The sequence below is a fragment of the Centroberyx gerrardi genome, chromosome 15 (assembly GCF_048128805.1).
Source record: "Centroberyx gerrardi isolate f3 chromosome 15, fCenGer3.hap1.cur.20231027, whole genome shotgun sequence".
Classification (NCBI taxonomy): Eukaryota; Metazoa; Chordata; class Actinopteri; order Beryciformes; family Berycidae; genus Centroberyx; species Centroberyx gerrardi.
The window spans coordinates 19,941,672-19,962,773 of NC_136011.1; the positions used below are offsets into that span (position 1 = coordinate 19,941,672).

Sequence of the window (21,102 nt, forward strand, 5' to 3'; positions counted from 1 at the left end):
TCTCACTCACGTACAGACACACTATCTCTCTGAGAAAGCGTTCACTTGTAGCCTTATAGGGCTACGGAAACAAAGAGAAACACACGGTACAATACACAGTCAAGCATTCAGTGGTTGCTATACGCATGACTACCAATACCAAACTAAACATTACTTCTGTTTGGTAAAGTGTTTACCTCCCATAGCACTGAATATATAAAAGCCCAAGTTACAAGTCTGGAAATGAAAGACTGGATGCATTCCCGCTGTTCAAACAATGGAAGAAGCAGACACATGGGGAGTGTACTGAAAGTAGCAACTTTTTTTTCTTTTTGAGATACAACTATTTACATGTAACCAAAGACAATGTCCTTGAAACTGGTACAAACATTTTTTTTTTCTCTTCCTGCGGGGATTTTTTTTTTTCTTTTTCCAAATAACAACTCAGAAATATTGTATAAAATAAAAATATCAGCTTCGGGAAAAAAGTAGTCTAAGCATTTTAAATGTCCATTAACCACTATGTACAGGAGTATTTACATTCTAAAATTCCATTCAAGACCAGATTTTGCAAAGTAATTCATTTACAGTAAACACGTTAGTTATGTTCACTGCAGCCCTACAAACCAGATAAAACTAAAGTAATCTGCTTATATAGGTATGGCTGTCATTCAATCAGTGATCGTACATGAGCAGTACAAGACATTGCTGCTTTAACAGACAGATGTGTTCAAAAGGTTCAGGTGCATCAGTATCGGTAAAATGACACCACAACAGGATAAATAAATGGGAGCTTAATGAGGGTTGTCCAACACTGACACATCATGATGCAACGATAGTAAAGACGTACAGCTGCAAGTGGCTGGACATACAGAAACATGAAGCCATCAGAAAAAAACGCTCATGTCTATTAACATGAACATAAAAATTACATTTCCTATTTTTTTTTATATATGTAGCAACGGTTTGGATTAAATTTTGAGACATCACACATGGGTTTCAGCCCAAACCACAATACAGCAGGTTCTGTAATACACTATGCCCAGCCACTGAGCTGTGTCACATGGGATATATCATAATGAAACGTGATGCGAAATCTCCAGACAGAAGTGGCATGTCACATGTCGTCAGGTCAAGACATTGCATTTACAAAGGAAGCGAAAGCATTAAATTAAATACGTTAAAATCAAAATTAACTTCATTGCTAATTCAAAAGGAAACTCAATCCTCAATTTCTTGAGTAATCCATCACATCTGTTATACCAATAAGTTTAAATGCATAATTACATAATGCTGAATTAATTGAAATTTAAATACTCTAAATATACCAATATATTTCCAAATTGATAATGGGCGAGGAGAAAAAAAAAAAAAAAAAAAAAAAGCATCCAAAAATTCATATTAGCATTTCATTTCCAAGTGCCATTATCAGTCCAATAAAAAAAAAAAAAACTTGACATGTCACGCAGACCCGCTGATTTCTTTTAAACTAATTAATTAAAAGACAAACAGAAAAACTACAAAAAAAAAAACATGCCCTCAAAGGAAAACAAAAAATCTAAAAACAGACGTTGCCCATCTTGTGACTTGCTACCTTGCACACCTTACAAAGATAACGGGCACGATCAGTACAGATAAATCAAAGCTTAAACATATTCTCTTTCCCTTAATATCCATCGCAAGCCAATTGCAAACATGTAGGTAAATGGATTTATGCATTCAAATCATTCCACACAAGTTTACATAGAGACATCATTCTGACATCCATGAAAATGATTCATGTTTTTCATGTTAATCAATGATTTCACCCTTGGCTTCAATGTGGACAAGGAGAGATTAAAATGTAATGATCCATAAAATTTGATTTAGAAGTTCACACTCCCGCTAAGCATTACTGTTGCGACCATGAATCTGAACCTCGCAGTGGAGAGAAGACTCCACTTCAGAGACCAGATGTCTGTTAGGGCTCTCACCCCTCTGGGACATTAAAGAAGAGGTGCGCATTGAGTCCATCTTCAAATTTGACATTCCACAGATAGATATTTAGAGACTTGCAAGATTTGGTCTCTCATCTCGCCTCGCCTCTGCCTGATTCCCAGTTACCTGAGGATGAATCTAGTACTTATCTGACTCTGTATGTGGCATTAGTTTAACGGAACTGACTGAAGGGATCTGCATCTGTTAGCTAGCAGGGCTTTGGTTCAGGCTGTGCTCCAGAAGCTGCTGAGACTTTTTGTATTTGAGTGTGTGTGTATGTGTGTACACGCACATCAGTGTATGCCTTTATAGGTGACTAAAAATTCAGAGTGATAAGACGAAGTCAAGGGGACACTGGTGAGCCTCCAATGACCCTTTGTGGCTTCTGTCGGGATACGGGCGCCGGAATAGTCTGGAGTCCCTCTGATGTGCAGTCAGAATGTGAATTAGCTGTCTGGCTGTCTGTTAACAGTGCTCCAGGTAGTCGATGACCCGCGAGATGGACTTCTGTCCTGTGGTGCCCATTGCACACTGTGTGTGGAGAGAGAAAACAAAAACAAGAGGGTGAGTGTCCATGCTTGTATCACTACAGTTGTGAGGACCAGCTAGAGGCCCAGACCGTGAGGATTTTTGAGGACATTTTGGCTCCTGTTCACTTGACAAGGCGCCATTTATAAAACAGATTTCAGTTCCAGTCCTCAGTTCTGACAGGGTGAGTCACATTCCAAGCCGTTGTAAAATATCTGATAAATGCAAACCTGCGACCATGTAACAGCTAATTTTAATATTAATGCATGAACTACAAACAACAACTCATATCGGTACTAGACCTACACTGCTTGGCGAAAGAATAACATTTAATTATTCCTGATTAAAAACAAAGTATTTATTGAACATTTGCATTACAATGGTTATATAAAAGCAATCTGCCACAACAGACTGTGCTTTACAGTGATTTCAGAACAGCCAAGAGGTGTTGTTACCTCTTTTGGGTTAGGCTTAGGTTTGTGTTGTTGTATTGATATGTAGGTGAGTTGGAGGTTAAGGAATGGATTTAGTCTGTGGAAAGCTCTCACTAGGACAGAGGACAGTCTTCTCTTGAAGCACTTTAAAGCATTTTTTTATGTGACTTTCCGTCACGCCCTGTATACGCATTCAACGGCTGGAGAGACAGTTTAGAAGAGCAATAGTCAGACAGCCTTATCATATATATTGCTCTTTAAAGCTGCTTCAGACATTACGCACTGCTCCATCCTTTCATAACTGAAATAAACAGAAATAAAAGCTTCCATTTACTTTCACATTCCAACATTTCTTCAGTGGGGAGCTGAATGTGCATTTGAAGGGAAGGGCTGTAATTTTAAGGAAAAAATGCATTTGCAATTTTCAGACTGCAATTATATTTTAAACAAAAGGGAAAAGTGCTCTGGTGCCATCACTGTTCCTCAAAACATGTACAAAGTTTGTTCACGCTGTTGCACAAATGACCCCCTTAAATATAACGTCTCTCTGGTCAGTGCGTCCAATTAAACTCAAATATTGGCCGATGGAAACTTCGATACAATTTGCACTAAGCATTGCCTGAGCTAGGGATGGGTACTGAAATGTGTTAAGTGTTTACAAAATGTTAGGCCCTCCAGCGCCACATTTCAATACTTGTATTTTTAGTTCAATAAATATAGCACAGGAAAAATCCCTTTTATCGTTGCTCTTATCTCAGCCTATCGCTATCAGCGTTCTTGTATTCAGCTTTACTTGAGACTGGCAAAGCGACGCGCTACCTCTACACGCATGGCTATTGGCTGCATGCCAGACACACGACGCAACTGAACCCCAGTCAAAACAAGCTCTTCAGTGCGCATTTCCTGATGATATTTCCACAATGCTAGAAGAGAAGACGATAAAGATGACATATTTGATATTGTAGCAAAGCGAAATGCAACCAAATGCGACGCAATATCGAGTCCAACTCAAACACTGCCATTAATGGCAGCGCTACCTCTTTTCTATTAGCTTGCTTCAGACGTTAACAGTAGCCCGACCCTTTTCCACGTTTTGTTTTTCTTTATTTTACCCCTGTGCCATCCAAGAAAGAGCTAACCTAGAGAACATGATTGTTATTTTTCAATTAGCCACCAGCCATAAAAGCCATCCAGATCCTTTTAGGATCAGTCAGTCTAGCCTCCTGCTGTACACTGTTGGAGGGAGACTTTTCCACCTTCGTTTGACCCCGTCTCCCCAAGCATCCTTAACTCCATCATTATGCGTATTCTCAACAACAGTTTGATTCATTAGATGGTATTCTCTATTTAATTCAATAATTTACAAAGATGATACATTTACATCTTAGTAGTATTGAAAAAGTATTGTCTGGTACTGGTATTGAATTCAAGGTACCAATACAGGATTCCAATTTTTTCATGTGTCACCCTGCCCTAGCCAGAGCCGACTTGCTTTTTTTTCCCTCCCAAAAGGAAAATATAATTTCACACTCCAAAATCATTCTGGCTCAAATTCAACATTTTTTTTAATCATCTTTTATCACAGGCATGACATCATCAACATACACGCTGATGACAGAGGGAAAAACAGATATACTCACAGTGAGGTTCATGAAGTTCAAGAACTTCTTCAGCATTTCTGTCATGATGGAGAAATCCCCTTTAGGCAGGTTCTCCCTCACAGTAGTCACATTGATCTGGGGGGGGCAGAGTGGAAGGAGTAGAAACATATGAATATCCTCAAGAAGAGAAAAAACACTTGCTGGAAATTATTAGCTTTTAATTGTTTGAGTTAGGGTGGTCACACATCATAATTTTATGCCTCAAAACTATACCAGACTAACTATACACAATACAAAGGAGCAACATGATCGAGAGTAAAGAAAGCTACTATTTATGGTACTCTAGAATCAATCATGTATCGTAAGGGTCTGGTACATTTTGGTAGTATTTAACTATTTTGGTGTGTGTAGGTGTGTGTGTGTGTGTGTGTTAGTCTCACCTGGCTGCCCTGGCAGAGGCAGCCCAGCAGCAGAGCGGTGTAGGAAGCTACAATGCTGTCCTCCATATGCTTGCCTGCGTGCTGCAGAGCTACAACATACACACACAGGGGAGAAACAGAGATTCAAAATTAGTCATACTGCTTCTTTTGGAGGGGAAGGTTTCAAACTTTGGTGTTGAGAACTGCCGAACAGATACAAATTTGGTTGGAAAATTTCCCTATGAGAAGGACTTTGCCCTAGCACACCCCATCAGAAAGGCACTTTTCTTTGTAGCTATGATTTACTGCAGAATTACATAACAGTCTGTAATGTGGGTGACAAATTCAGTGAGAATTCTTACAAAAAAATCATATTGTTGCTATTTGATTGTGACACAAGGATACAGTTTTATGTAACTTTTGAGTTTTGATGCTAATGCTTAGAATTTGCCCTGCTTCAATATAATCAAAGATTTTCTCCACAGTGTGTATTGTTGTAGGCCAGAGAGTCTGCACAGCACCATTAGACTAGATCGATTACATAAATAAGATAGATAAAACAGATTAGATAGATATATCGCATGCCATTTAGAAAATAGATGTCTTAAACAGAGGGTAAAAAGGTAATAAACTTGTTCCACATATTAGACAAATAACTGTATCAATAATTTAATAATAATTTAATCAAAATTACTCGGATTATCATTTTAGCCACAACCAAACAGCTCTTACATGCACACAACACACAATTCACACACACTCACAAACTGCTTTACCTTTATTTAGGTCCAACTCCTCATCCTCCTCCTCTTTCTTCTCGTTCTTCTCGTTCTGGCTGTCGTTGTTGTTTTCGGATGCCACCCACTGGATCTCTCCCGACGTCTCCTGCCACTCTCCGCTCTGGTCCAGCGCCGGCTTGGGCGCCTCGCTGATGAGGTCGTCAGTCTTGGCCTCAGCCAGGATGGCAGCCCGCTCTCTCTCCAGGAAGAACTGGGATGTGGAGAGACACAGACAGATGTCACATCCATTCACAAACTTATCTGGAGCAGAGGAACGCAGCAGCTTTTTAATAATTCAAAGGGAGTAAAGGGATGGAGTCAACAAACAAGGTAGCCGAGGTATCCCTTCTGGCGAGGTCAGAAACCGGGCGGGTATGACAACACAGTAGAGCTGGAAACAAGACCTTTAAACCCTGACAGGCAAAGGTCATTTCAAACTTAATCACTAATGTATTCTCAACAGTTATAATCATGTTGTCAGAAAGGTGCATGCACCATCTATTGAGTCAGTTGGACAAGGAGCTGGCTTGATTATAGCAATATCAATAACAAAGTTAAAACTAGTCACAACAAGATATCATTGTCATCATCGAATTCAAGTCAGTGTTCAACTTGTAACTGTAAATGTAAAGTCTGTGCATTTATTCCAAAAGCAGAAACAGATGGATACAGCCAATGGCTGTGCAGTAGGCTATGGAGAACAGAGGATAATTTTAAATTATAGTAATGTTATTATCCATATTCATTAATTTGCCAGGGTGACAGTCAAACTTTTAATACACTGGTTCACCTGTTCAGACAGGGCCATATGTTTGAAAATTAACTTTTGCAAGCACTTATCCTTATGACTGCTCATCACTAACTGCCTCTGTTCACATTCTAACTTCAAAGGAAATAATGAAAAGCTCCCTTGCAGTCAAGAAAAAAAAAAATCTCAGTCAATCTCTGTTAAAATATTCATTAATGAGTCCTGGCACAACTCCTACCTTCACCAGGGCAGCCAGGGCACCAGAGGACTTGGGCTTATCAGCCCCGTCTCCCTGGGTCTCGGCTGGGCATGGCGGCGCCGACTCCCCCTCTGTCCCCGGTTGTGTTGGGTCAGCAGGTTGGAGCAGGCTGTCTTCCAGGCAGCTGTCGGTGACATTGTACTCCATGTCCACCAGATAGTGGCGGTTCCTGGCACTGTACTCCACAAGGTTAATTAGTAGGCCCAGGCCCTGGTGCAAAGAACAGGAGACACACACGCAAGAACACACGTACACGCACATACGGAGGCAGGCAGGCACACATACACACACAGAGCAAAGAGACATGCTGTTAGGATATCCTTTTAACTTAAGTCCCTATCACACAGCTCCCCCTAGCTGTTCCTTCTTTTTTTTTTTTGAGGTCCTTACCAGTACTCGCACGTCAAAGCGCTGCTCCTGGGGGATGTAGCGTGGCACCCGAAGGACACAGTTCAGAGCTGTTACTATCAGCTGTTCCTGCTCTCCTGTCTTGGTGCTTCCCCACTCTGCAGACAAAAAAAATGATGTTATTCACCTCTTCTCCTAGTCAACACACCTGCTTAACACCCAAGGATTTCATTGCATAGAGATACAAGGCATGGCAGGATCTTAAAAGACCCCATAAAATGGCATCTTTACTTCCTGAATTTGATTTGATTTCCAGTTAAAACAGGATGTTGGGGCGGGGCATAATGCAGTGAGGGATCATTCAAAAGTCTAAACCAACAGAATATGAGTCAGGGAGAGAAAGGCTATTTTATTTGATGGGAGGGGTGTGTGGGGGCGGGATTGCTAAAAAATCTGATGGTTTTATTGGTTAGAAACTTACATTTACGCAAACTAGTGCAGCATGAGGTCACCACCAAAGATACTGTGTTCTCCAGGAAGTAAAAGTAACGGGAGTTCATTTCATGGGGACTTTAAAGTAATCATTAATAATGACGTACCGTTGTCATGGGTAAGGTTGAGCAGCACTCCTATAATAGCCCTCATGCAGTCCTCCACAGCCTTGCCCACATTACTGAAGCTGCAGTGGGGCAGCGCCGCGCCTGTCGATGACAGGGAGCTGTTGTTCAACGCCCTGCTGTATCGCTGGATCATATCCTCACAGTACCGCAAGCCACTGGAGAAACCAAGAAAAAGAGATGGAGGAAGAGAGAAGGTAAAGAGCAAAGTGAAAGAAAAATGGGAGAAGAGGGACAGAGAGAACAAGGGTGACAGAGAGACCAGGAAGAGAAGTAGAGGAGATTGAATGATGAAGGGTAGATTGAGAGAGATAAGACAAAAAGACCAAGGGAGATTGAGATGGAGCATGAAGAGAGACAGAGAAGATTGACGAAGACAGAACAGAGATTAGATTATCATAGTAATCAGATGAGGTTTTGTTTACAGGAGGCGACATAAGGTCACTGAGCTTTATTTGACACAATCCTGACACCCAGTCAGTGCCCACCAATACAGGAATATAAACCGAGGGCTGCATACTGGCAGAAGAGACCCAGACATTGGAACATGGTGACTGCAAGGCAGCATTTCTTAGCCAGATAAACAGATTCATTACATTTTGCCACAGTAGTAACATTCTACAAACATGTCTAGGAGAAATGCTGTATATTACGTGTTTTATTCCTTTGTTAATGGTTGTATTGTTCCACCAAAGGAGAGCAGACAGCCTGTTGTTCTTGTATATTTTTACTCGTATTCAACAGCCAAGCAATATGAGTGGTCAAAGACACGTTCCAACTGTGCTGGTAATTCCCATTAAGTACAGCTTACCATTCTTTATTGGCTGCTATGCCAACTCTTGCAGTACCCAGGGAGCTAGTTACGATGTTATTTTCTACTGTTTATTCCTATGTGTGCTATACTAATTTGAAGATTTTTTTTCAATAAATAGACATGTTGGTAATTGTTTTATAAAAGCCATAATACCCCTAAGGACATTGTTTAATGTGATGGGTACAATGATGATATAATAGGTATGGGGGTAAGCTGTATAAAGAACTATTACTGCTATATTAATCTATGGCTCTGTACATTGCAGTGTCCAGTCAACGGTTATAGCTCCAAGCTGTCTGGTTCTCACCTAGCAGAGGAGACAATGAGTTGTGAGTCTTTGTAGGCGATCAGGTAACCCTGGTTCTCTGGGTTCTGTACTGTCACCTGTTGGCAGAAGAAGAGAAAGATTGACGATAAAGGAATAAAAGTCAAAGAAAGTAAGTGAAAGGAGAAAAAAGGGGGTGAAGAAAAAGAAAATGAGGAGTTCAAATACATTTGATCAAGGACACTTCAAGACAGAAAGTAACAGGACATATTGAACATTTTAAACAAAGTGTTTCATCAGATAAGGGTAAAATCCACCATCCAATTCAGTTTGCTCGGTGCTCAATTACTCTTGTCCTTGAGTGGCACTCTTGTATGACTTTGGAGAGAGAGTAAACCCAACTTGACAGCGCAGTACTTACACTCTCAAGCACTCTCAGACATCTCTCAGCCCCCCATAAGGAGGCCACCAGGTTCTCCTTGTCATCCTCTTGGCTCAGGTTCTGCACACACTCTTTCACTGTGACAACACACACACATAGGCACCTGGTTACTATGCAGCCTGACAGTTACTTAAAGGTCAATACTGTGACACACAACACTGGAAAATGATATCACTGCCCACACACACATGCAGACACTTGCAGAACTCCCACTTGTGCACTGTAACATGAGCAAGATGGCCTTCCCACACACCTACCTTTGTCTACAATATGGTCCAGGCCTCCCAGCAGCCGTAGTTCTTCTTTGAACCAGTCCCCGGCTCTCTTGGAGGTCAGAGAGAGCAGCGTCTCCATAGCCAGGTGGCCCGTCTGCAACAGAAACAACACCGTCATCATCATCATCATCATCATCAACCCCTTACAAAGACAACATGATGTACATCTGCTAATGCCCGAGGGCTCACAATAAATCAAATTGGAACTGATTTGAACATGTGCTTGAGACTGTGATTTTTTTTTAAGTCATTAATCTCTTTCACACACTACCAATTGAACAAATTTGTTAGAAAGCCATATCCACAGCTGATGTTGACTTAATAGCCAATCAGTTGTTAACCAGTCAGAAGCTAGAGAGGCAGCATGGAATAGTCAGAGTGAGAGGATAGAAGAGCACAGGAGATGCAGGCCAACAATGGGGAGGCGGTTGTTGGTAACAAATACAATGATTTGGTACAGAGAAAGAATTCAACATCAGTTGTTGGACGGTATTTTGGATTCAGGAGAATGGACGGACCACAAACTCAGCTTCTTGGCAAAAAATGTCAAGACAGTTGTAGTAACAACAGTAAGCAACACAACCAACCTGTTCCAACAACTCACACTACGCCATATAGAATTTTGAGAAGAACGCATAGTGTCCAAGTACCAAGTAAAGGTACAACACGGGTCATAATAGAATATGGTTTATGTCTAATACGGGCTGTGAGCACTCAATATTGACATGTTGCACATTTCTGCAATGTTAGGCCAAGGGCCGTGACAATATAAATGATATGAATCACATTTTGCTTTTAGAGCTTTTTCCTATTTGGCATACATACTCTGACACCCTTTCGTTTCAGAGATATCTGACATTCTAGTGTTAATGAAGCAATGCATCCGATTGTGGATGTTCAGTAGGAATATATGTTGCTGGGTTATGTGCAGTAGTGTGCTGTATTTGTGATAGATAATATTGGCCTGGTTGAGTGTGAATGGGAGCAGTGAAAACTGATCTTCTTTGTTCAATAACAAATATTGACACTGAAACTATAATTGACTACACTCTGGCCTCTTTGTAACCGAGCTATGGCTGATAACAAGTACAAGGCAACAAGTGCGGGTATGGTGCCATCTCTTCAACATGCTGAGGGAACACAAACAAACTAATGCCTTTATTGGATCAATTCATTTGAGTCCCACTAAATTGTGTCTGAAACACATAAGTGCAATTAAACAGCATGATCTCCATGGCTACAACTGTCATTATCTTCACAACAATGACCGCTCAAGGCATCATTTTTCCTGACACTGTGATGCTTTCCAGATACAAAGATAAGTATATCTGCATGCAACCATTGTATTTTTTAAAGATAACAACATGATCTCCTCTAGGTCCAGGTGCTTGTTACACTCTCCCACACAGCTTAGTAACAGGGAGAGGGGAATAGGGAGAGTGGTGCCTATGCAAGGCCAAATTAGGTTGATGTTGAATGTTTCTTTCAGTAAGATAACATATATTATAAAGCTACCTTAATGTTTATCAGGTCCGCTTGTTTAAGACAACCACTCAGAGTAGGAGTAGCACTGTAGTTTAATCTAAGATATATCCAGAGGCAGAAGCCTTTTGATTTAATATGTTAATTTTATTGTTAGAGGATAACCCACCGTGATGTTTTCCAGGTCAAGGTGCTTGTTGTGCACCGTCTCACACAGCTTCCTAATCTTCTCCTTGACCTTTGCCACCTCCTTAGCGGTGAGCTGGTCCGGTTGGGCCGAGTGGTCCTGCTCCAGCTCCAGCAGCCGGATCATTAGCTCCAGGCAGGCCCTGTCCAGGTCCATGTTAAGGCGATCCCGGCTCAGAATGTACATCAGGGCAGCCGTGCACAGAGCGAGGTTCTGAAAGAACAAGAGAGAGACTAATGGCTTTTACAAAGGGATGGAGGTACCCTAGAACTTCCATAGGTCAACGGTGTGATTCCCCCAGACTAGTAGGGAACACCTGGATGGGTAAAGTGTATCCAGGGTGACTACAGGCTTTTCACACAGCACAGGCTTAGCCTAGGGTTATCTTAACCCTGGGCTAACAGTTGGCCCAGGGTTAGCTTAACCCTTTTTCACACAAACATTTCACCCATGGCTAAATCTTAGCCTAGGGCTAATGATTCACACGTCTGAATATTATATGGTAATAAAAAACACTTTAGCCTAGGAATGCCACGCATCGTTGCTTAGCAACGTTGTGAAGGAGAAGTTTGATTTGATTGGACAACACACAAGTGACTCAAAAGTCTGGGGATAACCCGAAAGAGTCGGGGATAACCCTGCTCAGGAGCAGGGCCAGCTATCCCTGGGCTAAAGTCGAGGTTCTGCCACTTTGGAAGACCTGTGTGAAACCTTTGTTAGCCCAGGGTAAAACACAACTTAGCTCAGGGCTAAGGAAGCATTTAGCCCTGGGCTAAGTGCTGTGTGAAAAGCCCTTTTTTAAGGCCATCGCAAACAGTTGCACAACCAAGGAAATCTCTCACTAGAAATGTAGTGCACCAAGAAAAAGCTAAGACTTGTGAAACTGTATTCAAGACCTTTCAAGGCTTTTAAGACTAGAAAGAAAGAAACAAAGAAAACAACAATTAGTTAAAACTGGCAAACATTTCTACCATCTGTCCATTTTCTCTAAATTTCTAAATGTCCATTTGGTAATATTACTCAATGTTGAGGGAGATGATCTAAAGTGAGTCCAGAGAGGTACGTGACAGAAGAGTTTTACTGACCGGGTGCTGTGGAGCATCACTGAGCATCTTGAAGACCTGTGCCACCTTCCCTCTGGCCCGCAGGTGCATCCTGAAACTGGGCATGGCACACCGTGTGGCCAGGCTGATTATACTGGAGCAGTGAGGGAGGGAGGGGCAGAGAGGAAGAGGAGGGAAGGAAATAGTGTTTCAAAGTAAATACAGAAATCTTTGTCAGGTATTTTTCAGTCTCACTCCAAAAGCCAAGATGAATGAGACTATGGGGCACAGCCCTCTCTAAAATCCGTATCACCATTTGTAGATTGAGATTTTGATTCTTTACACTTTGTTCTCCCTGTCTAAAGACTGAACAATATCCTCAAGGAGGCTGGATTCCCCACTCTCCTTGCTATTAAACATTGCTACAGCTTCAGATCAAGTACTGAAACAAAGGTTGCCTCTCCTGAGCGGATCTCTTTTTTAAAGTAGGATGGCAGTATTTTTTAAACAGTCTTTCTGTTTTATTGTAGAGTAGAGAAAAACCACAGTATCTTACCACATTACCACAAAAGACAAGAGGGAAATGTACAAAAAGAAAAGGACAGAGAGGAGTAGATAGCAAAAAATAGAGGTGCACCGATAGTATCTGTAGTATCAGAATTTGTGTCAATCCAGCTCCCATGTACTGTCCCGACGCCGATACTTTAATGAGCTGCGCTTTGGCACAATAAAACACTTTTCTGGCAGGAGGAAAAATGTCTGCAGTGTAGTGATTCTTTGATCTCTGAAGCAAAGTGCCAGCTGAGTCAAATGAGGTGACTGGCACTGCTGAGAGTGGAGAGGCGAAGCACCTCCCTCCCCTTAAATGTATTCACTTAAGTACTTTGCATTACTCAAATCAATATAGGGGTTTATTCTGTACTTTTGTTTTTTTTGACTGGCTTGACACTGGAAGGCAAACCAACATGAAAACACTGAATTGTTGCAATTTGTGAAAAAGAATATTCTGCTAATTTTCTATTTTATTATTATCATCATCATCTTTTATTTGATTGCGGACTGTTACACAATTTTCCATGCATATTCTGATGAAGTGAAGCAATTGCTCCTGTAATTGTTTTATAATAGGCCAATACTAGGCGACATAAACGAATGTTAATTGAGTGGCATGTATCGGCCCATCTACTTAATGAAGTACTCATATCGGGTATGAAAAATTTGTATCGTGCACTTGTAGCAAAAAACCCTAAGTCAGAGCAGACTTGGCAAGCACCTTACAGCCTGCCACCAGGAGGCCAGCACTAAGTGGTTTGTCCTCTTACCTAAGGCATCTTGTGTTGAGTGGCTGGCTGCTCTTCAGCCCTGTTTCCAGGTATTCAAAGTCATCTGTGAACTCTTGGTTCTCTCCAAACTCCACCACGTCATTGAAGTGCTTCACATGCTGCACCACCGTGTATAGCTGGTGGAAGGGGATTGGGGTTAATCACATTTAATTGCAATGCTGTGCAATGGATCCAGAGACCCATGGACGCAGCACACGCACACAAGCACACACAGTGAGAAATGCTTTGATTGTAAAGTTCTGGTCTATTGGTTCCATTAGCAGCATTAGCTGACTGTGCCAATACCCTTCATCAATAACAGCTCAGTCTAGGGAGTCAGGGCCTGATCAGCGGTGACACTGTATGTGTGTGTGCGTGTCAACATTCCTGCTGTGTGGACTCAGCATGCCATAGGACAGGACCTGAGGTTAAGACAACACCAGTGTATGTAGCGACAGCTTAGCTGCAGCCATATTACTTTAGGGGATCTATGGCTAACTGCCTGATCTGGAGCCAAAAGGACCATCTGCAAATGACACAAGCTGTAGGAGGGCTTAAATGAAAAGCAACACTCATCATTGCTACCCCCAACCCATACTGGGATTCAAATAAACAATGGCAAGCTTAACGGCATGCTCCAATGAACACTAACCCTTTAAAACCTGTATGAAATGAATAACAGCAGCTTTGCTGGGCAGGAGAAAAGAGATTAATTCATAACAGCATGCAAACAAATGCAGTGAAAACTACACACAGATAAGCATTTAGTTGCAAAAGATTGAATGCCCCCCTCCCCTCATCGCCTGGTAGTGGTGGCTTAATCGAGTGTCTGAAAACACCACATCTCGCAGCATGCCCCGGACTCACCTCCTTGTGCTCCTTCCTGCATTTGAGTGCCGTGACGATATCCTGGTTGGGTCGCGTGGGGATGGTCTCTGACTTAATTACTTTGGGCGGCGGTGGGGGGGCTTTGAACAGGCCATCGTCTTTGTGGGAGTTGCTGTCCTTACTGCCGCTTGATAAACTGGCCTGAGGAGGAAGAGGCGGAGGAATGAGGTTCATAGAGAAGTAACAAAATCTGTTTAATGACATGTCTGGAAGATTTGCCACAGCTGAACAGTCTCTTAGGCACACAAGTCTTTAATATAGGTTGTTAACATGGATGTCAGATGAGGTAGTGTAAAGTTAACAACAACTTTTAAATCCTAGTTGCCAGACACTGATCAGCTTAGTCTTTGCGCAAACATTTCTTTCCATGCAGGAATTCTACACGGACTGTTAGCCCAGCTTAATCCTTGTCTAGGAAAATGGCTCCATGTAGACAAAAAGAAAGAAGTACAGAGTAATTAACACAGAATGGAGCACTAAGAGAGCAACAAACAATATACTGGATTGCGGACAGCAGGGAACTGGTATCTGAATGTGAATGGATAGGACTGGTAGGTTATTAGCTTTCCTATAACACCCTGTGCATAGTGCTGTTACATTTATTGGTAAAATAAATGCAAACATGTTTCACTGTCCAGAGTGTGTTGGAAAATTGTTGAAAACACCGAAAATCCATGGACATCAATTGGAACCTGACATGGTGCCCTTTTGTAGAGGTTTCTGCATAACACTGAAGGCATGTTATAAGTCTTCCATCACAACATGACCAAAAACTGAAGTGAGGTAACTTTTTCAGTATGTAATTTCTAACCACTAAGACAGCCATATCTTACCGGAGCAGTTTGAGATCGAGACAGAGGAGGCGGAGGCATCTCTTCTGGCTCGGGTTGGTTCCAGTGGCGAGCGTTATACACAGCTTTAGCAGGGGACTGGAACACAGCAAGAATTTTAAAAGAGTCAGTTTGGTAAAGCTAAACAGAAGCAACACATAGCACCAGATTCAAAGCCTTTTGGATTCAGCAGCCTTTCCCAGACTGACATGACCTCAGTGTATCCTTTACATTCATTTAGCTGCAGTGGCCCAACCATGGAAAACTAAAAATCTTGTAAACACAATAATAAACAAACAAACAACCAATCCTTGGGTGCAGAACCAAAATTCTCACCACCCCCCACCTCAACAAAAAAAAAAAAATCTAAAAAGGAAACACTGGACTTTCAGCAAGATCTCGTACATGGATCTCAATAAAACAGTCTAGCACAAAGCTAAAGCTAATGCTGTGAATAAGCACTACAAAACAAACATAAATATTGCAGAGTGCAACGATGGGAGACTGAGACAACAGCAGCCTCAGTGTGGAGCACAATAGTCCCATAGCAGTAAAAAACAAAACATTCCTTGAGAATGAAACATTGTGTGACTTATTTATATAACATGAAGACAATGTATGTAATTCTGTCAGTTGAAAACAGTAAACGCAGGGAATTAGAGGGACAGATCACAAACAACCCAAAGCCATTGCACAAGACTATCCAGCTAAAGCAGAGCACTGCAAATGAAGACGATCCACGCAAACACCACAAATCAAGGCTGAGTCATACAGATGAATATCAGCCTGACCAAGAGGTAATAATTAGAGATTACTGCTTGCTCAACACCATAGTCTGTGTAATTACAAAACAGTCTAACTGGCAATTACTCAAAGAAATTGCTAATGCCAAATAAAGGAGAAAAATGGCTTGCGGTGAATTCAGGCAGAGAAACGCACAGACAAATGCTAGATAGGTTCCCAACCTTTTTGGGTCCACTGAAGATCTTTTTGGCTCCGGTGCCAAAGTCCTTGGATTTGTCGCTTGACTTCCCTGAGCGTCCCTTCTGTCCCTCAGTGGCCCCTGGGCTGGAGTCATCAGAGAAGTCAAAAGCATCTGTTGGAGAGACCAGATTGTGGACAGCAAGGAATTAGCATCAGTATGTGAATGGACAGGACTAATTTTTAGAGTTAGCTTTTATATAACAGCCTGAGTATGGTGCTTTGACATTTGTCTGCAAAATAAAATGCATGCCGTATACTTCAAATGAGAATTATAAATGTTTCTACACTGTAACTGACCATCGGCACAATCCAGAATGTGTAGAAAATGTCCCATGAACATGGTATAATATAAAAACAAAACACTGACTTCAATTAGAATGTCATCCAATTTTTCCCAATTTCTGAAAAGATGCCAGTGTGTAGAGGTTTCTGCAGTAGACTGAAGGCATGCTACAACTCTAGATAACAATATGACCAAAAACTGAATTGAGGTAACTTAGTTTACCATGGCTCCATGGCACAGTGGCCAGCCCACCTGTATTGCTGCTGGCCTGGCTGTCCTGCGAGTCACTGGTATGAGGGCTGTCCACACCGGAGCTCAGAGCGGCTAAGGCTGCTGCCGCCTTCTTGGCCTTCTTCTTCTCTTTGGCCTGGGAGCTCTCCTCATCACTGTCACTCTCGCTCAGGTCGTCAAAGCCAAAGTACTTGATCTTGTAGCTGCTGCTGCCCGCCATGGCGCCCTCTGACCCCTCCTCGCCCCCGTGGTCCTCTTTGTCTTCAAAGCCAAAGAACTCCAGCTTGGTCTCCTTCTTGGTCTTTGTCTGGGTGGGTCTGAACCTGGGGAGACACAGAGAAGAATGTTTTTTTTTTTACCAAGTCTTAACTGAGACTGTAGGAAGGCTGCAGGAAAACCGAAACAAGGAAAACTGAAGAAATGACACATGACAGAAAACAACTGGATTTAGAAGTAGGGATCGAAACTATTGCACAACTCAGGGTACAGAGAACAGTTTGAAAGTCACAGCTGATGGAGGAAGCACAACACCAAAAAACTGATTAAGAAATAGTAACAGTTTCCTCAAAGATGATACAAAGAAAAGGACTCTGTGATGAAAATGTGAGGCACATCAGTCAATTAAGACAAGACCGAATGACTACCATCTTTTATATTTCAATTTGCATGACAATGACCTGTATGTACTGACTGTACTGTATTGAACAAGGGAAAGAGAAAACAACACTGCATCTTACCGAGTGGGTTTGGGTGGCGGAACGTCTGACTTCTTCTTCATCTGGCCTGCCTCTCCCAGGTCGGTAGGGGCAGCTGGGGTAACCAGCTCGTCCATGCTGCGATCCATGGAGTCCTGGATGGTGACGTTGCACACTGACAGACAAGAGGGGTGCAGCACTGTGTAGTCCCGTACTCTCCCCCTGCCCCTGCCCGCCGCCGGCTTGGCTGCCGGCTTGGCTGCCGGCTTGGCTGCTGTGTTAGCATTGGCAGCAGTATTACTTGCACTCGCGGCAAAGACACTGTTGGGTTTCACTTCGGCACACACTGTTTCAGGGGGCTTGCTGCTGCTATTGTCGTTTTCTGCAGATTCAGAGGAGGTTTTGTTAAACCGACCGGGCCGCCGGTATATCTTACAGTTGGAGGCCCTGAGGGTGAATGGAGAAGGGGGAATGTTATCCACTGGTTCTGCTGGAGGCTCCTGCTCTGCACTTTTCATCCCTTCAGAGGGGAGTCCATCATGGGAGTAAGAGGACTGGGAGTCTCTGCTACCTCCTGGTGCATCAGTAGAATCTTTACCATGAAGGGAGGCGTCTATACTGGGGAAAGAGGATACGGACCGCTGGGTCCCTACGGAGTTCCTATCATCAGAGGGGATTGTCTTTGAAAAGGAGGACACGGCTGCAGATTTCGGCTGGTTGCTATCTGATGTGCTTCTGTACCAGGACTGACTATTCTTTACAGCTTTGTCTTCAGATGTTTGCTTGCCTGTGAAAGGAGAAAATTTGCTGTGGTCACATCAAACAGTTGACATTGTACCTGCATGGATGCAGACAGGAACTCTACTATCAATAAAACTAATAGGCAGAGATAAAATACAAAATGACAGCTAAGCTACAGAAAGTAAATTAACTGTTGTCCCATGAAACCAGGAGAGGGCTCCTTAAAAATACTGCAGCTACATCTGATGCTGTGGTGCCTTTGAAAGTGAAAATTCAGGTTTCAACAAGTTACTCTTATCACTGAACGTACATGATCTTGTGTAATGCACATGACTTTTTAACAGAGAGAAAACAAATAGCCTAATGCAGCAACTGTAAACACTGATTTATATTTAGTCTGTCAGGAACAATCAGAAATGACATCAGTTGAAAGTGAGGCTTCTTCCATCCTCTAGTGCCAAGCACACAAGGCAGCTGGACAGGCTTAACTATTCCAGGTAAGAGTATCATTTGTTTCAACAACAAAAAACTTTGCCAGTGGTGCAAGAGACCAAATACATAACAGTATAACAGAGGCCATTTCTATGAGCAATGCTCATATCATAAGTATAGCACAGTAAGGCACAGGGAGTAGGCTATCTCATTCAAGATTTTGTAACATTATAATTATTAGTTTTGGTATTGATTACTTACTTGTGAATTTGACTGTTGAGCCTGCAGCGCCCTGTGCAGAGGCCACAACGGTGGTGGTCCCACTGCACTGGACTGAGGCTGTCTTCGTCACATCCCCCTCATCTGCTTTAGACTGGGACGCACTATGAGAGGTTACAGTCTTGGACTCATCATCACTGTCAAACCCAAATGGGTCTTCATCACTATCACTGTCCTCAAGCCTGGGCCTCTTGGGGAGCTCAGGAACTTCAGGTTTTAAGAGAGGCCTTTTGGCTCCCAATTGAGCCTTGTAGGTGGTCTCGCCCCATTTGGTGGTCAGAGTGGGCTTTTTATTGGAAAACACCTCTTCAAATTTAGAATTAGCTTCTCCTCCCTTGCGGTTGTATGTTTTACCGAATCTGGATGTCATGTTGGTTGCTTTATGTTACATATTCCCTGTGGACAGAGGAAGACAACTGTAAAAAAATAAGTTACATATTATTACTCGGAGAAGACAAACGTACCTAACTAGCGTCGTTATAATAACTACATTAACGTTACAAGTGTTAAGTTACTCAAAGCACAACTTCATCAGGATCTCTGTCTGAAGGGGAAATGCACCAACAATCTATCATTTACCACCAGATGTTATAACAACGAGGGAAGCGGTTAGTTCTTTGCGATCATGTTATCTAAATCAGATAGATTAACTCTGTTAATTAACTGTTGTTAGCTTACATTAGCTCACCAAATTAGCATAGCTATCTTGCTAGTCCCAATAGCATGGATCAGATAACATTATCAGTCATATTGGAACAACAACTTAGAAAGCTAATGTTACCTAGCTAAACTTAAATAAGACTAGAACTTCTTTTTACTAGTTAGCTAACATTGGAGGATTTCACAGTCAACGTTAGCTAACGTCGTATACGACTAGCTCCTACGCCCGTTAACTCCAGCTAGGCCTGCTCCTGCTTGTAAAGTTACTGTAAAGTTAGCCGTTAGCTACGACAATGCTAAGCTATAGCTAACGTTAGTCTTCTGTTTACATTCCACATTTGATTATATCAAATACCGGAAATCAGCTTGTGTGTATAAAATATGACGAACTCAATGTACATATAACAAGTTATAGCACTACGCAGAGATAAACTGAAAAATCTAAATACGACGCGAGTGCGAAAGAACAGCAACATACTCTTACCTTCAACTCCGATGAACAACCGCTTGTTCTAGCCAACCGGCTAGGCCTGATCTTCCACTCGCGCACAAACCAAGCGGGTAAAGTCCGTTCAATGCTGCAAAAAACAACACTAAAAACACATCACTAAGCCGAATTTGTTCTAAATACAACGCCTGGAAATAAAGAAAAGTGGTCTAAACGCATCCGCGGGTAGTATAGCCTAAATATTGTGGATAATCCGGACTTTTTTGCATTTTGTAGTGCCACTGACGGCCATTAAAATTTCCCCTCCCTCTTCGTTCCCTGCCAAGACCTTTGAGTGTCGTTCGCCGCAAGACGAGAACTGGCCAATCAGCGGCAGGGAGGCTTTCCGGTGCTGAGAGATTTCGACTGGTTGTGCCAGCAAACGTGACTATGATTGGGTAAAAAATTGAAACCAAAATAGACGATAGGGGGCACTAGAGGACCGCAATAGTTGTGAACTTGAAGTTGAGCCAAAGAGACTGATGCGTTCGAGAATGTAGTGCCATCTTCCTTCTCTCGGTCTCTCTCGTGTGTAGGTTAATTTATCGACTAATTGATTTTCAAATGAGCTTCCTTTCATAGCCTAGTAGCAATGAAATTAACCTTGAGAGCTGCAAATCTGCAAATCTCTAAATCGGTATCCTGTTAGATTGCAATTGGGCAGCTCCAGAATAACATCACAAGTTACTGTCCTGTTGTTCTGTCAGAAACATATAACAGAAAAATGTGTGTCCCATTTTAGAGTGTATTGTTTGTTGCTTCAATATGACCACTCCCTCTGCCTTCTACCCATAGGTCATAAGCCACAGTAGAACCTACTAGTGATTACTGTGGACTAAATGTTCAAACACCTGCAGCATGTCGGAAACAGTTGCATTTTAGATCACCAGTGAGTCTTGGCACTGGTCTCGGGCGCAGATGGTGTCAAATGAGTGAATACTGCATTATAAACAGCAGGGCAAAGTAGTCCCAACTGTATCAACACTGAAATGGCCATTACTCAGCCTGGACACACATCACAACCTCTCCTTCAAAGCCTGAAAGTCCTCATAAAGCTGGACGTGGGCATGGGG

At 42.3% G+C, this 21,102-nt stretch overlaps 1 protein-coding gene across 2 annotated transcripts; it reads right to left on the reverse strand.

Moving 5' to 3' along the window:
• Positions 1 to 281: 281 nt before the first annotated feature.
• wapla (WAPL cohesin release factor a) lies at positions 282 to 20,299 on the reverse strand. Of its 2 annotated transcripts, none has more exons than XM_071896012.2 (20): positions 20,027 to 20,299; positions 18,865 to 19,278; positions 17,473 to 18,217; positions 16,757 to 17,058; positions 16,203 to 16,333; positions 15,241 to 15,336; positions 14,387 to 14,548; positions 13,520 to 13,656; positions 12,240 to 12,351; positions 11,137 to 11,367; positions 9,468 to 9,579; positions 9,190 to 9,287; positions 8,811 to 8,887; positions 7,672 to 7,847; positions 7,115 to 7,230; positions 6,704 to 6,934; positions 5,715 to 5,928; positions 4,960 to 5,048; positions 4,559 to 4,654; positions 282 to 2,487 (listed from the first exon to the last, which is right to left on the reverse strand). In XM_071896012.2, the coding sequence occupies exons 2-20, from the start codon at positions 19,250 to 19,252 to the stop codon at positions 2,422 to 2,424; spliced, it is 3,579 nt and encodes a 1,192-aa protein (XP_071752113.1). In that variant the 5' UTR covers positions 19,253 to 19,278; positions 20,027 to 20,299; the 3' UTR covers positions 282 to 2,421. The 2 variants fall into 2 exon arrangements, with proteins under 2 accessions (XP_071752113.1, XP_071752114.1); XM_071896013.2 differs by having other exon boundaries at positions 18,865 to 19,298.
• Between the last annotated feature and the right edge of the window lie 803 nt (positions 20,300 to 21,102).

What these genes read in the sequence shown, in the direction of transcription:
- wapla (XM_071896012.2), bottom strand. Translation starts at nt 19,252, where the DNA reads ATGACATCCAGATTCGGTAAAACATACAACCGCAAGGGAGGAGAAGCT. An exon ending in CTCAACAGTCAAATTCACAA is followed by an intron (nt 18,218 to 18,864) that starts GTAAGTAATCAA and finishes CTCCTTTCACAG; the next exon opens with GCAAGCAAACATCTGAAGAC. An exon ending in CTCATTGTCTCCTCTGCTAG is followed by an intron (nt 7,848 to 8,810) that starts GTGAGAACCAGA and finishes TGGTTTCTCCAG; the next exon opens with TGGCTTGCGGTACTGTGAGG.